This window comes from Leuresthes tenuis, unplaced genomic scaffold (genome assembly GCF_036924035.1).
Source record: "Leuresthes tenuis unplaced genomic scaffold, fLeuTen1.0.hap1 SCAF_16, whole genome shotgun sequence".
Taxonomy (NCBI): Eukaryota; Metazoa; Chordata; class Actinopteri; order Atheriniformes; family Atherinopsidae; genus Leuresthes; species Leuresthes tenuis.
Genome location: NW_027325370.1, coordinates 9,277,221 through 9,293,692, shown reverse-complemented (window position 1 = coordinate 9,293,692; position 16,472 = coordinate 9,277,221). Strand labels below are relative to the sequence as shown.

General features: G+C 43.2%; 2 protein-coding genes across 4 annotated transcripts in view; one reads left to right on the top strand and one right to left on the bottom strand.

Annotated features, from left to right (window-relative positions):
• Window positions 1-16,472, top strand: part of spsb1 (splA/ryanodine receptor domain and SOCS box containing 1) — a 225,925-nt gene that overhangs the window by 58,718 nt on the left and 150,735 nt on the right. The window lies entirely within an intron of this gene.
• rerea (arginine-glutamic acid dipeptide (RE) repeats a) overlaps window positions 1-16,472 on the bottom strand; it is an 88,776-nt gene that overhangs the window by 22,730 nt on the left and 49,574 nt on the right. For 2 of the 3 annotated variants that reach the window (XM_072366558.1, XM_072366560.1), the window contains exons 4-10: window positions 14,816-14,921; window positions 13,377-13,473; window positions 11,782-11,886; window positions 7,143-7,191; window positions 5,971-6,095; window positions 4,993-5,092; window positions 4,161-4,259 (exon numbers count right to left, since the gene is read on the bottom strand). In XM_072366558.1, coding sequence (XP_072222659.1) covers window positions 4,161-4,259; window positions 4,993-5,092; window positions 5,971-6,095; window positions 7,143-7,191; window positions 11,782-11,886; window positions 13,377-13,473; window positions 14,816-14,921 — 681 coding nt within the window. Of the gene's footprint in view, window positions 1-4,160; window positions 4,260-4,992; window positions 5,093-5,970; window positions 6,096-7,142; window positions 7,192-9,812; window positions 9,971-11,781; window positions 11,887-13,376; window positions 13,474-14,815; window positions 14,922-16,472 lie in introns of those variants that run through there. The other variant, XM_072366561.1, reaches the window with a different exon arrangement.

The following is a 16,472-nucleotide window of genomic DNA, read 5'->3' as shown; positions in this document are numbered from 1 at the left end:
CTGTGAGCCATGTCCTTGACAGGCCTGAGTCAAGACACTGCCTCCTCCATCCTGAGGACAATGTGGGGCAAGTGGAGCGCGTGACTGCTTCCACCAGGAGACACAAACCGCAACCGGCTCTGAACATGGCCGAGACCGTGCAATGGACCCCCCGACAGCTCCACAAGTCAACTTACGTAACGGTGAAAGTACACGAAGAAATGCGCCCTTACGAGTGTGACCGGAGTTCACGTGGCATTTTTCCAATCAGATTGCATATCATCTTTCTTTGGAAAAAAAAAAATCAACCGTCTAATTTCTGTGGAAGCCCAAGCAGAGTTCAAACAGAGGGGCAGCGCTCACTGCTTTCAAGATCAGTTTAGTGGTTTCATGAGCATGTTTAGCTCCTGTGTCTATGCCGGCAAGTGGAAGTTTCAAGTTTTACTTATTTGCTTTTGAATCTTCTTAAAATAGATGCAATTATTTGTTTTTCCTAAAATGAGAAACAATAATATTCTTCTTGGGAATGACGCCATGAGCCTTGCCCGCCTTCCATTTGGAAGTTTCATCCAGACATCTTGTTATAAACATTTAATGAGGATGTTAAATGGGGAGTGTCAGAACACCGTAACGTTCAAGTCGCTCCAGAGATGCTCTGCTATGTTCTGATCCAGATTCCAACTGGGTTAGGGTCTTCAGATCATTCGATCGTGGCCACTGTCAATTGCCGATCCAATCACCTGAGAGGGCGGGCGCAGTTACGTCAGCTAGAAAAAAAGACTCGCCTGCCGCTGACATGGCTGACAGCAATTTAGTGCCGAAAAGCAATGCTAAATCGGCTTTGTGGGCATATTTCAGGTTTCTCCCGGATGTCAACAGTGAGCCTAAAGACCTAACGCAACCTATTTGCACATTATGCAAAAAATATGTGCCTGTGAAGGATAAGGGGGACGACAAATTTATTTGGGCACTTGAGTTCATCAGGTGCTACGGCCAGATTAAGCACAAATGCATCTCGGCAGTCCACAATATCGGCTTATTATTAACATCTTACGGCATTAAATTAATTCAAGATCGCCTTAAAGATCGCCATTTGAAAAAAAGATCACGATCCTCCCTTCGATCCGACTGAAAATTACCCCATCCCTACAACTGGGTCACTTCATAACTTCCAGACTTTTCTTCAAGTCACTTCTTTGTTTTCTCGGAGGTTGTCGTTGTCTTGCTAAAATGAACCTCGGCCCAAGAACCTGACGACTTCAGTGAAGAAAATCTATTCACTTTTTTTGCCCGGTTCAAAGAAGACTTGATGTGTTTTCGGAGGAATGGAGACAACATTGCTAAAAAAGACCTGACCTGAAACAGATTGAAAGGATGAGTCGTACAGCTGTTTCCAGACTGAGCTGGAACGCCGTTAACTCATGTGACTGACAGACGTCTTCCCAGGTATGAGCAAATATTCCAGATATTCTCAGAGATTAAAGTCATTCTTGAAGAGGGGCTCTCCATTTTCCTCCTGTGGATGTCCACTGCAGCTGAAAGAATAACTACTTCTCTTCCACTCAGCTTCAACAACTAGCAGCGTGGCCTATACTGTCACCTCTGGGTAACTCCACGCAGTCCAGTGTATTTGCTTCAAACGTCACGGACTCTGTGATTCACATATCTTTTTAGTGACTTTTCTGAAGATTGCTTAAGATTTGCTTAGCTGGTGAACGAAACCCAGCTCATCTTTCCCTGAATCCCGACAAGCCCCCCCCCCCCTTTTCCCCCCAGATAAATCATCTGCAGGGAATGATGCTACCATTAAAGCAAAGGACAAATTCACAGCAAGCTGTCATAAGCTGTATGGTAAGAAATGGTTACTGTCAGGCCAGTCTGGACCTCATTCATAATGACCATTAACTTGTTTGTTACCCATCTAACCACATCCTCAATTCCTCAGTCTGGCCTGGCAGCCAGATCCATCAAGTCTATTGGTAGCTTCATATTTCTTCCACTTTACAGTGATGAAGGCCACAGCGCTTTTAGGAACTTCAAAGGCTTCAGAAATGTCTTGACACAATCCTGTGTTTACCGGACAAATTGCTTTCAGCTATTACAGACTATTCTCTTGACCTCACGGTTTGGTTTTCACTCTGACACACGCCACCACCTTTGAGACTATTATAGACGAGCATGTGTGATCTTTATGTCCAATGAATTCAAATAGGCACAGGTGGACTCAAGTGGTAAAAACAAGCTCCACAGATAGATGTAGGATGGACCAATACATCGTAAAGGCTCTGAATTCTTATGTAAAAAGGATATTTGTCTCCCCCCCCCCCATTCTTTGAAAACAAATGTTAAAAAAACTAAAGTTGAATTATCTTAATTGTAAATATAAAAGAAATTTCAATCTGACAATAGATTCTACAGGCACACAATAGCATGATGTAGATGGATTTTTAAACATCCACAGGTTTTTAGACCATCTACATCCTTTTTAGCTTTTGCTTTTCAAGGCATCTTAGTCTGTGCAGAAAAGTTCAATATAACTTCTGGAATCAATTCTAGTACAATAATATCTATAACTAGGATAACACTGCAATTTTTTTTATATATTCAAATATCAAAGGTTACTTAGTGAAGTTTTTTTTATCGTCCGAACCATGTCATTTATAGCTTCTGCTGTCAAGCTGCTGCAGCCATTCTTTGACAAGTGATATGTAGTGAACTTACTGCGGCCACAACAAAGCCTCCCATCAACACCCCCCCCCCCCCCCCCCCCCCCGATCACCTTCACGCAGCTGTTCGGCCTGTTGCCAGCATGCATGCATAAATGAAGGAAAACTCATAACTAGTCCACAAAAGAATGGGCGACTTGATTTGTAGGCCTGGCCCCTAATAAACGACTTTAGCCGATAATAAAATCTTTTGTTGAGACAAATTTTCATGGGCTGGTTATTTGTGGGGCAGAGGAGGTGTCGGTGCTTTGCGTGAATTTATTGCATACGCTTGTTGTTACTAGATTAGAAGCACCAGAATACCTTCCTCTCACATTCATACTGACATTCTGGTCAGCTGTCGTGTGGCTTCTTGTCCATCGCCTGTTCGATCCTTGCGTGATAAACAGACACAGAGTCGCGCTCTTTGTGCCTGAAGCACAGAGGAGCAGCGAGGGACTGTCCAACAAGTAATTGTTTGTTAAAAAATGTTGCAACATTTTTAAATAAAAAAAGAAATTCCACAAAACGGATAAGGATGAATTATTATAAGAGTGTAACATGTTGCGAACCATTTGTTATAAACTGTGACTGCTGGTCCATCAGGAGAGGTTTTAGTCGAGGGCAGCCCTATTGATCTGGAGCACTTAATTGTGGTCCATCGTTGGGCTGCGGCTTTATTCAAATGTGGTGATGTGCATGCTTTCAGTTCCACAAGATACAAGTTGTTGGAAAAAAGCTCTCCAAAAGATGACACAGTCTCTGGGTAACAAAAAATATCAAAGGAGTAAATGGATGATTTGCCTGAGCGGAGGATAAATAACAGCAGCACTTTGAGTGAAGATCTACAGTAAAATCAGGCAGGGGTGTTCCCTTTAAAAGGGAGCGGGTAGGCAAACATGCAGCCGAGTTCGTTGCAACACATAACAGCCAAAGCCGCAGTGCTCTGTCATTCTGACATGGAGTATTTCAGCACTTCCATTCCCCTACGTCCCACTCATGATGTGGTGTTTGATCAGCCATTTTCTGATTTTTCCCTTCAGCAGCTGTGGTGAAATTCACATCCACATTCAAATGGAGTCTAACATTACCAGCCCCCAATCCTTTCCCTTTCCAGACTTCCATGCAAAAGATTTATTTTGTGGGTGACAAACAGGATGCAGCTGCTCTTGAGCCTTGGAGGAGCTGGAAACTGACGAGTGTTTTTACTGATGCCGTGTGAGGCCGGGCCAAGAGCCCTGTGTTAGCTCGCTCGCTCTCTCTCTCTCTCTCTCAACAGCTCCCTCTAAAGACACAAACTCAGCTCTGACAGACAGCAAGTATCCTAACAAAAAACAACTGCAGGAACATATCAACCTTTTTCTTTTTTGAGCATGAAAAGTGAATAGTTTAATGTTTAAATGAAAAATAAAACAATTATTCCACAAATTAGTAATAATAATAATAATAATTAAAAAAAAAAAAGGTGTCTCTTACCACTTCATCCTCAGACCAGCACTTCTCTATCAATTTGGGTACCGGCTTCTTCACCAGGCGCTGCAGAGCCTTTCCTGCATCATAGCTGCTCTCATGAAGCTGAGAAAAACCAAAATAAAAGCATCAACACATGCATATCGAGTATAAAACAATGCAACAAAAACATTTAACCAGCTGCCTAGTTTCTTCAACAACATCAGAGCGACTTCTGGGCTCTTTTCACATCTTTTGTGGGTCGTCATGCAAAACAAAAAGATTCTACATCTAGGTCTGACTGAACTTGTTAGTGCAAATCTTATAGCATTAGAGGAAATGCCTGCCAAGACCTGAGAACCAGCCTGGATATAACACAACACAGTGACAAAGGCAATTACTGTGCAGCTTTAAGCTTTGTGTCACATTCAATTGGGTGAAACAGGCAGCGCTGGAGCTCTTGCTCTGAGAATAAACAAGCATTACTCATTGGAATTGCAAATAAAGACGAAGGTCAAGAGACAACGACCTGCTCGCTATGTTAATTTTCCAGTTTATAGAGTCGGAATATAAATGCCCTGTTTATGATGACTCTAATCTCTTTGTTGTGCTTGATTCTTCTGCATTCATTGTCAATGTGACGGACAAATCTCTCATTATGCATAATGTTTTGTTAGCCTCTGAGGCTGGGTTTACCAAAGGGGGCCTGTCGGCTGGCTCAGGGGCCTTATCAACGCCCACCTCTGCACAGCTAAATCACAGCTACAAGCTGCGGCGACATCTCAGCAGTTCAGATATTATTGTGTAACTATTTCTGTTAGGTGCGGTGAAGTGTTCCAACTGTAGCATAGCTACTTACAGTGTTAAGTGCGTTTAATGTAGTATCATCTCGAGAGGCTGCGAGACAACCATCTTCTGTTGAGCCTCCGTCACACATGCCTGCAAAGGCAGCCATACTCCTGTGGACACAGAAAAATGCTAAACAATGCAGTTATGTGCTGTTACAATGGTGGGTTACTTTAAGACCACGCACGTGGCCACCTGTGCACGTCTTCTGGCATTCAACACGGCCGATCGCGTAACATGATAAAACTAAAAAAAAGTTTAAACAGCCTGTGACAAACGCACAATATTCACACAAAGAGGTCACCTCACTGACCAAACATCAACTTTGTAATAATTAGAGTAAAGCTGCAACAGGTATTTTGATCACTGTTTCATTCATTTTGATTTGTGCAACTGAATTCTGGGGAAAAAACACTTAAGAGATCAAATATTTATAATTACGGCAGCTTTTACAGTTAAGCAAGTGGCTTAGTTTGGGGTCATTTGAGTCTTTGTACTTAGTAGTGGCAAGAATAAAACCAAATATCAGATAAGAATAGACCTCAGTGGAATTTCTGCAATGCTGTCTGCCACGGTGACTGACTGAATGATTGATTACACTGCAGCTCCTGATGACAAAATACCAGAGAAACCCGTTAACATATCACAAAAACATCTCAGGGAGCGCTGATGACTGAGTTTGTCCCACGACACCGTTCCAGATGAAGTGTAACATTATTAAGTCACATCAAAATGCCAATCGTAACGCGAATAGAAATGACAGACATTTTGCTTTACAGATCTTTGGAAATGTGGTGAGTGGAAGCCACTGCTGTTCTTTAGAAGTTAAGATATTGGGAAACTACACTCAGATGTCAGTCTAGCAAAGTTGCGGGGCAACTTGTTGAGTTACTGTTTTTAAATAACACTCAAATCTTTCAATTGGTTTCTTTTGTGAAGTATTGTGCAACAGCATTGATTTTTGTGGGTTCCTGCGTGTCTCGGGGCTCACCTTGCGGCTCTGAGGTACATGAGAAGGTCACAGTCGTTGACCCCCGGCATCCAGACCAGCTCCTCTTTCTCGGTCACGGCCTGGCCACCAGGGGAGGGGAAAGGCTGCAGCTCTGGGAGCTTGGCCTAATTAGGTCCGCGGAGAAAGAGAGGGACAGATGGTGTCACACTGCAAATAGCTCACAAGCTTGAAGAAAATATCAGCTTTCAACTCCCTGTCATCAAGTTTTTGCTGTTTGGCTGAGTGGTGGCGGGGGGGACAAATTACAGTCACAATGATTCAACATCTTGACACACAAGTATGCTACTCTAATGACTTTGTCCTTGCTGTGGATCAGATGTACAAGACTGTTTGCATTTGACCTTTTATTAAAAGAAAGATGTGACTTCCTGATATCTTTGTGCTTTTTAACAGTAGCTTTTGACATGAGTGTAAGACAGTGAGCATGCCTTGACGCACAGTCGAGTCGAGCTACAGTTACAGCTCGCCATCTAACTGGACCACAGTGCTCCAATCGGTACACATGCAGAATCAAGTTATTAAAGAGTGTCTGATGCTGCTACGCTGAGGACTGTGTGAGAAAACATTCAAGACATTCTGCAGCTCACAGGTGTTTTCAGTTGTTTCTTTTTTGTGGGAGATCATCGTTCATGAACGTTTGGCCGAAACACAGCAAAAGTTGACTTTTCTCAGGTGCAGTTATAAAACCAGGATTTTATTAGAGCACAGCAACAGTCTGGAAATTCTTTAAGCGACAAGAAGTAGACAAATGATCTTAACAGGTCACTTTTCAGGCACAGGTTCTGGCAAGTTTAGCAGTCTGACAAAACAAAAAGAAAAATATGTGAATGAGAGGCGCTTTATCAGGAATTCAGCTGTATTATACGTGGATATATATATATTTAGATGTGATACATTTTAAATAATAACATCTGCTGCGAGAGTAACATTACAAATAAAACCACACTTCTTTGATCTTATTGGTGGACTTAAATGATTTGTTGCACTAATGCTTACAGCTGAACGGCCAAAATGTTTCACGTGTTGTTTGGATCTGAACGTTAAATTTAACTGGGAGGTTTGGAAAGAGTTAGCCGACAGTGTGGTGATAACATACAAGTCTGATATCTGTATCTCAGCTCCACCCCCATGTGTGCTCTACAGTGACTTACTTGGTGACTGGGTCCCACTCGGATTTCCCCCTGTGTGCTGTTTAGTCGTCTGGGAAGAGACAAAGACAGCAGATTGAAACAAAATGTTTACTCGTTCAAAGCTATGTGAAAAAAAAAAGGCCTGTCGGTAAACTTATGCCTGTTGAAACAGCTAAATGAAACTACGAAAACAGGAAATTCACACGACAATCAGAATTCACAGACGCTTAAAAGCAGAGAGCAAATAAAATGTCAGAAACTATGAATTTACAATGAGGACGAGATCAAATACAGAACAAGGGGACAATGTACCGTCAGTCATGGAGCTCATTATGAGAAAGTTTGTCACAATTGCGACAAGTACATTGTGTGTCATTCTGAGAGGCAAATAAAGATTTCAGGAGAATATTCCTGCTTGGCTGCTCCTGTGTTACGAGCCGAGCAGAGAACATTTGCAGGCCTGATATTATGGATGCAGCAATAAAACAGAATCTTCTAAAAGGAGGCGGAGGGGTGGAGGTGGAGGTGGGGGAGCTGGCTCTGGATATGCAGGGTGAGAGCCTCTGGAAGCGGCTGCTGGTACAAACGTTAGTAGCCATAGCAACAGCAATTTAATAATAGTGTTCTGATTCTACAGCTGCAGTGGATTAAAGAAAATGACAAGATGTTCCTTCTGAAAAGCCTTTCCCTCTGTTGCCTAGGCAACAGCGCCGATTTTAATACAAGAGAGCGTGGAGAGGCCCAGAATCTGTCAGCGTGATTTGCACCCAGAGAAGCTCGCACTTCATCACGGAGACCTGGAGGAAACTTGAGAAGCCAAAACCCTCCGGTCTCTTTCCAACCCTCAGACCTGCACAAACCTGTGACGGGCGCATATTTGACCCAACTCCCCTTTCCTGTTTCTGATAGAACTCCTCCACAACGTCCTCTCCGACAGGATGGGGTGATTAGAGGTGTAACCCATACTGTCTTCAACTATGGCTGACAGGGGTGCTGGCACATAGCTAGATATCGACAGTCCAAAAACTAAATTTAGGCAACAGTAAATGACCGCTGCTTAAACCGTCTACAGCTACAGAGCATGTCGCAACACTCCATCTCATTTTCTAACAAACATTCTCAGTGGATGAGACAAACTAAATGCAAAGCACTCCACAAGTTTTCAGACCGCAAGAACCCAAAGTGGTGAATAGAGCAGCACTTTCATCAGACTTAAATCCTACTTTAAACTGAGTTTAAAGCACCAGCATGTGAATGATACTTTCCGAATAGTTGTTACTGTCGAATAGTCCTATAAATTTGGATTTATATGAGATGACTGAAACATCTGACTCCATTATCCACAACAAATGAATGTCTGCGTGAGGCCTCCAGACAAAAGAAAATACTCAATACCCCGAGTGTGCATGAATCTTGTCCGTGTTTCTGCAAAAAGCAAAACAGCTGAAAATGTGTTTCTGACAACATGCAGCTGGCCAGGTCCAAGGTGTGCTTGGCAGGAGGTTGTAAGGATGACAAATGAGGACGGTTGCACCAGAAAAAGAACAGTGTGTCTGAAGACAGCCATGCTTTTATGCTACAAGAGTATTGAGAGATGAGGCAGAATACAGATAGCAGTGGGAAGCTTAGAGGGTTTTCCTTTAAGACTGCTGAAATACTTTCACAGAAACAGCCAACTGAACACGCAGACACGTGCATGCTCTAGCAGGATTAGTTCCGTGTAAGTGCCACCGATGTATCCTGATTTTATCTCCTCATAAACACGTCTGGAAAGGCAAATTACTCTGAGGCTTTTACTTCAGTTTTGTGAATATCACTGTAAATAGGAAAACTTTAACTCTCAAAGTGCACAAATGTTGTTCTCTGTAATAACGTTAATTATAGGCTAAAAGAAGGCTGACAAGAGCAGTAAACAATGTAAAAGATGATCAGTTTTCATGCTCAAGCTCAGGTTAAAGTGAGTATTACCACACAATCTTGTCAAGTAATTACAAGCTTACTTGTAAAACAACGTGACAGTCTGCTCAACTTTGTGTGAGTGTAATCAAGGAAAACTCCACCCCCTCCATCAATTTCAGCCAATCGCAGCGCCAGACTGTGGCACACTGACATAATTGCAGCACAGCAAAGACAGTCTCAACTTCAAGGTACTAAGTCTTGTGACAAGCAGCTTGTGCAAATCACAGCTCGCAAGCAAAGCCGGTTGAGCTTTGATGGCGCCTCGGTAATGCTTTTACACGCCACGCCGTCCCGGTTGTAAACAGGAGCTGCAAAACGGGAGCGAGGAAAGCCTCTCCGGGTATTCAGACAGTCATATGGCCATGCTGGCTGCACACTTATCAGTTGTAAACACTGCGCCTTAATTGATACTGTGATAAGGTATGTCAAAGGTGCGAGACACAGCTGTATTTCCACAATGACAGCGAAATCACGCAGCGGTATGTGAGCTGCGATGACACCCCCGAAAGCTCAACAGCATGCCCGTCTTCGGGATACCGTCACAAAGTGCACGCTCCTTCATTCCCCACGACACAAACACAGCCGCTCAACACAATGACAGTGACGCGGACAGCTTGCAAACACCACAGTTTTGTCAGTCAGCTGGAATACGACCATACAAATAAGACAAGAGCACTCGCGCAGCAACCGATAACGGCACGAGAGAGCACGAGCGTGTGATGGCAGACCTACCTCCGAGGACTGAACAAATCGTCCATTTCTGACATCGAGCCCTAAGGTTGGGTGGTGACACTGTGTGTACAAAGCTCGTCGGGTCTAACTCCCCCTCTCACACCTATTTCTAGGTGCTCAAAATGGAGAACCACGCATTGACTCCCGGAGAGGTGTTCACTGAGCTTGTGCTGTGACCTCAGCCAGCACGTACAGCGTCGCGAGCTCGGCTCTCTCCTCTACAGACACTACTGAGCATGTGCTGCGACCTCACACAAGCACGTGCGCACACAGACGCACGCACACACACACCGAGAGACAGGCGGACACGCATGCAGGATGTGGAATTCATGTCTCATTGTATGTCTGCACCATAATAAACAAGAGTGAAATTGCAATGCTGCAGACGCCTCGCTCTGAATACTGAACGAGCAGAGCAGAGCAGAGGAGGGAGGGAGGGAGGGAGCGGAAGACTGAGAGTGAACAGGGGCCCCAACGAGGGGGCTCCTCACCAACAACCCCGAGTGGCAATAACAAGAACAGCTGTCACTGCAACACGTGAGACGCTCCAATCACAGCCGAGGATAATGACAAAGGGGGTTCACCCATTTTGCTTGTACAACAGCAGCTTATCCTGAATTATACATCCGTGAGGCACATTTAACTTTCCCACAACATAGATGTAACAGCGAAGTGGCGGGAACAATTATACACATGCCTTAATATCACAGCGTACATTACGGAAAAAGTTGAACATTAAAGGCTCAATATTCACAATTCTAAGGCACAATGAACAAATTCAATCACATATATGCCGCGTTATACCTCTGTAGCCTAAAAAATACTTTTGCTGCTTAATAATTATATAATTCTGAAACAGATCATATCTGTTATCATCAGTGAACAAATGCCCAAAATCTAAATAAACTATATACAGTTACAAACCAAAGATCCAGTACAACAGTCGTTTTATTTTTAACTGAAATGACCAAATCCTGAAAAAGGTTTTTCTATTCTTTTAAACTACACCTGTGCTTTTCCTGCTACGACTTGCCTAAAGTCTTCTGTGAATTTTGTTCCAAAAGATCAGTTATTTAAATATGAAATGTAATTTCACCAATTTTATCAAATGCTCAAACAATTAGGAAGCCACAGGGTTTTCTTTTTGCCCAGCTCCCTCCCCATAATTATACCGTATTAGGGTAATTTTAGTGTATGGATAAGATTATCAGCAATAATGAGCCGACAGTAGCATTAGATTATGTAGCTGCACACAAAGAAGAAAAAAACCTGTAATAGCATGTTACTACAGCCAGATGATACGGGAACAAGAAAATACATCCGTCTGACTATATTTGACTTGCTATGCTTTATTGTTTATGTTGTGCATTAAGTGCATTCTGTCAGATATAACATTAACGGCCTCGTTTTTAATGCAATTAATCTATGATGAGAAAACACTTCTTTAAAAAAAATAAACTAAACAATAAAACTTTAAAACTTATAAAACTGTCCCCTTTAAGCTTTCAGTTTTCTGACAAAACCAGAAAAATCCTAAAAGGGGCTCAACCTTTAGATTTTAGGGTAAATTATTGATGTAGTTCTAATATCTGAAAAATGTGTGTGTGATGCAAACACTGAGCATCACGTCCGTATTTCCTTCTAAATGTATTAGTCATTTCTTAAGACACAGTGGTACACATGAAGTGGTTGTAATGCATTAATTGTGAGGGCACTGCTGCTCATCTCTGTCACATGTGAAGGTCAACAGAATATTTGGGGTTTTGACAGAAGAAATTCTCAAAATGTCTTCCTGGGTTTAAGAGTTGACATGAACGTTTTAAAACTTATCTGACATTTGATAGACTAATTCTGATAAACCAAAATGGTAAATACTGGTTAGATTGAGGCCTGATTTATCTTATTTATTTTCAGACCTGTGGAAAATTTAAGGAGCAGACTGTTTTCAGTGGTAAAGTGAGCTCCTCACCTGGTCTCTGGGTTGTATCCGAGGATATAGAAAAAGGAGTCAATGCGGGCTCTGAACTCCCGGGCAGCAAAAATGTCGGAGAAATGGGAAATGTTGCATTTCCCCCTGCAGAAGAGAAGACAGGCTCTGTTAGACACAAACAAATGGATGACAAAGTGATGCCCTGGCAGCAGGACGAGTGGCTGTAATTAGGAGCTTTTTGGATGTTCATCAATCAGAGGTGACAAACACAGCGGCAGGTATCTACTGCCTGTCAGTGCCTGCTGAGGGAGTAAACAGCAGCTAAATATGTCTGCTGTAGCTAAGGTGTGAGAGACAAAGAGGACGCCGTCGACATCTAGAGAGGAATTCAACCTGTCTGCCATCCCTACCCCCCAATGAGCCAAGAGACTTGAAGCTCTGACCGCATCTCGATAGCATTTCCTGTTTCCAGCACCCTGCTGCCTGACTGTATCATAATAACAGACATCACAGGCATATGAAGTTGGGCTGCCTTGCAGAGAAACAGGATCTTCCTCTCCCTGAAAAAGATTAAAGAGTGCTAAGGAGAGCCGTCTTTGGAGAGCTGCGGCATTACAGCATCCCGCTGGAATTCCCTCCCGTTTATCTAAAGCTCAAAGAATAAGTCAAATCAAAGGGAGCTCTGCGTAGCAGAGGTTGCAGCTAATTTTTCCTGAAATCAGTGGTTTCTGGAAGACATGTATTTGCTGCTCACAGATGGTTCTGGTTAAAGGGAAGGGGAGGTCAGCCAGGAATGGATGAAGAGAGAGGCTGGGACAAAGAATGATCACCGAGTCAGCCTTCACGTGTGCCCACAGACATAAAGCATAGAGGGAGAACCAACAGCTGCACAGTTTCTTACCCTTGTGTGTATGTGGAACTGATGCTGAAGCGTGTTAATCAGCGTTTTAATGGAATACGACATGAGGCATGTGTCTAATTTTTTATGGCTTTGCATCTTTACACAATTGGTCGGTTTTGGCAGAACCTTTTCCCAGTGTTATGTAAATGTGGTGAAAATCTACCATTAGTACAACAAATACTGCTGCTGTCTTGGTTCGTCCGAGCAGTCAGAAAAAACATGAATAATGTGGTAGTAAAACCAATTTGCTGCAGAGGGTAAGACATATACAACTAGATGTTCATTAAGTTACACTGTATAGTCTATTGAAAGGTTCAGAGTGGAGGAGTATAACAAGATTGTGATGCTTTGACTTTTGCTACCACTTGAATCATGAATTCTTGGTCCAATAGCACATAAGGTTATGGACTAAACTGCTATTTCCTGAAATATAAAATCTTTATCTAACACCATTTGTAAATATGTCCATTATCCATATGAAATATAGGAACTACAGTCTGCCTTGACAGAAAATGACTAAATCAAAAGAACAGCAGAGGGCGCCACAAAAAAGTGACTGACATTCCAGTATTTCATGTAAAACCCATCATCGCTCCATGGATAATATCGTTTGGAAAGCAAAATGGACCACAAGCCTGAGCATGGACATCACGAGGGGGACACTGGCGCAGCGTTTCTATTCCATCACAGCTATGATATCAAAGCTTGATAGAGTGCGTGTTTGTTTGTGTACCTGAGAGCAGCAGCATGATAAGTGTCCACGTAGTCAGAGATGAAGAGTTCTCGACTCCTGACCACTGGGTCTGTGATGACCAGCTCCCGGCCGGAGTCTGCAGGAAGACAAAAGCACACATGATCAGTCCATATTCATCACATAAAGTACATGAAATGACAAAAACTTATTATTCCAGCACAAAAGAGGCAACAAAGATTAAGTAGTCAAGAGTTTTTTTCCCTTGAACTCCCTCATGAGCATAGATCTGTGTACACCTGCAGCAACAACTACCTCTGCAGGGGTCAATATTCTGCCACGTAATTCAATAAAGTCAATAATCTGCCTTCCCCTGAGGACAGGATGGAATGCTCGGTTGTCAAGTGAAATCACCTCTACAGGAGGGGTTAAGATGCATCTCCAAGAAGGAGCTGAGGACTCATCTTTTGACATATGACCAGAGCTGCGGCGTGCTGTGGTCACCACGCTGCAGCTCTTGTGACATCAATTCTAATAATCCCGACTCCCTGCTGCAGGGACGGACTGCAGACAGCAGCGTGTGGTGTTTTGAGGGGAGGAGCAGCATGCGTGGTGTTTGGCTGATCATCTCACAAAGAAAACAGCAGAATGAATCGCTTTCCAATGTGTTTTGAATAGAAATCTAGAGCTGCTTGCATTCTGTGAAGCAAACTGAAAAAAACTAAAAAGAAATCAGCCATTAGAGACAGACTGGCTAACCAAAGTCACCAACAGGAAGTGTCAACAGGTGAGTTGGTGTGTATCATGAGCACACACTGCAGTTTGTGCCCAAATATTCAGTTTGAGTAGAAGAGTTAAAAACAATCTGCAGCTTGAAAAATAAACTACAAAGCTGTGTTTGAACTTCAAGTATGTGTTACAAACCGTCTGGAGGACAAAATAAATTAGAGACATTTTTTGTTAATATCTTATGTTAATAAGATACCATATACAAAGTGGTGTTTTATACTATAATATTATTTAAATCTTCTGATAGTCACCCGGACTTATTATTCAGTTGGAAAATGTCACTGGTACAGCTTATGTTTCCTGAGATGTGTCTGTGAGTGAGATGAGTCCACGGGCACCGATGGTGTTGAGTGTGCATGCTCAAGGGCCACATGACACTGCGGGTTATTAACACTTGACAGTGCTGCTGTCTGGCCTGAGGGAGTGTTACCCAGGGAACAGCACAGAGGCATGGGATTGGCTTGGCTGCCTGGGACACTTCCATCTAGTTTCTGTTTGAAACGCAATTCACAGCCAGCTCACATATCACCCAACAGCCTGGGGAGCAGAGGGAAGTAGGTGTGTACATGTGCGTCTTTGTGAGGGCATATTGAGGGAGGTGATGCACGCAATTTAAGCATATTTGCTTCTGCGTCACTGTGCAGTATCTATGCACATATGTGTGGTTTTTAAAGCTCTCGACAAACTCTCACCGTTCTCATTGTTGCGATCCTGCACCAGGTGCTGGTACACAGAGTCAGGCACCTCTGACTGGCGGTAGTACCATTTCACATTCATCAGCAGATGGTCCCGTTTACTCTGAAACACACAGAGACACAGAGCGTATGAACAGGAGACATAAAAATCCCACATGTAGACAAACAGGCATCATTTTGTTTGATTACAAAGTCATAAACTGACTTTTTGGCAGAGAATGATGTTGTGCAGATGCACTTTTTAGGATTCACACAGACTGATGCCAAAAAAGTCCCACAGAGAGACCAAGTCAATTAAAAAGAGATTGTAGGGCATTTAGAGATTTAATAAAGAAAACAGTAGGATGGCCATTGCTAAGGGACCTATAGAGGAGAACCATCGTGGATTTAACTGCCTTGGTTTGCCTTCACCTACCTAAACTGAGATATTTAACACGGTGTAGCAGAATACCACAGGAGTCTCTTTGGACTTTATGCTCTTTTATTGCTGCCACCCACTGGTCCTTTTTATTAAGTGCAAGTAAGCAAATATATGTAATTCTTTAGATGACCAGCAAGTGGTGGCACTGAGGCAAAAAGAGAGCCTTTCCAAAACAGAGAGGGAAGGAAGAGGGGGAGGTAGGAAGAAAATGGTGAAAACTGTAGCTATTCCTGAGGAGAGGGATGAAAAGGGCAAAATACTGTTTTCATTTCACATTATAAAATATTTATTGTGTCTTCATACAAGACCGTCAAGGCGGTTTGAAAGAACACTGGAGACACAGCCAGGCTGGGCGCTGGAATTCGACACAATCCTATTGGCCCTTGCCATCTTTATTAGGGATCATTAGGGATAGGACCACACTTTACTGTACTGCCCTGAGCAAAGCGACCGAAACACCTGCACCAAACATGGTACCACCGTTGGCCACAGGAAAAAACGTAAAATAGAAAGAGGCTATGTTAATCTAAGCCAGACAGTTTACCTTCCACCCTTTCCAGACTCTGGTACATGTGCACACTTCTTTGTGTGTAAAGGAACATGAGGTCAGAGTAAAGATATTTAAAGCCTTTCGAGTACATTGTTCTGTTATGTCACTGGGGAGGAGACTGAGCACAAGCAGCCAAGCAAATCATCACCTCCCTAAAACCTCAAGCCCACCTCTGGTCCCCCCCCCCCCAATTCTCCCCATTCCTCACTCCTCCACCTTTCTCAGACCGATGCTTCACTCCACCACCTCTTCATTTTCTTTCGTTTGAGCTCCCCTTTCTCCAGCCTTGAGGAGGGAGGGGGAATGAGTGACTAAGTAAGCCTGGACGTGTTAAACAGCAGCTGGCATGCAGCCGGTCAGCTGCTTTACTGCTCTGGATGATTACAGGAGCATACACGCAACATCACACAGTCGCACACACATTTCTAGTGATTCAACAGAGAGCCATACTGATGGACTGAGACAAGGACCCCTGAGCATGAAGGCATACTGTGTGTGAAGACATGTGTGCAATGACGTCATGTTCCTCCCCCTCCTTTCCAGCAGTCAGCCCAGCCACCCAATCTCTTGTCTATCCAGTGTACAGACACTCTTGCCTTCTAGACTAACAGACTGCCTGCCACAGCCACAGTGAGTTGTTATCCGCTGCTTATACATAATTAATACTTTAAGGAGACGGTAAC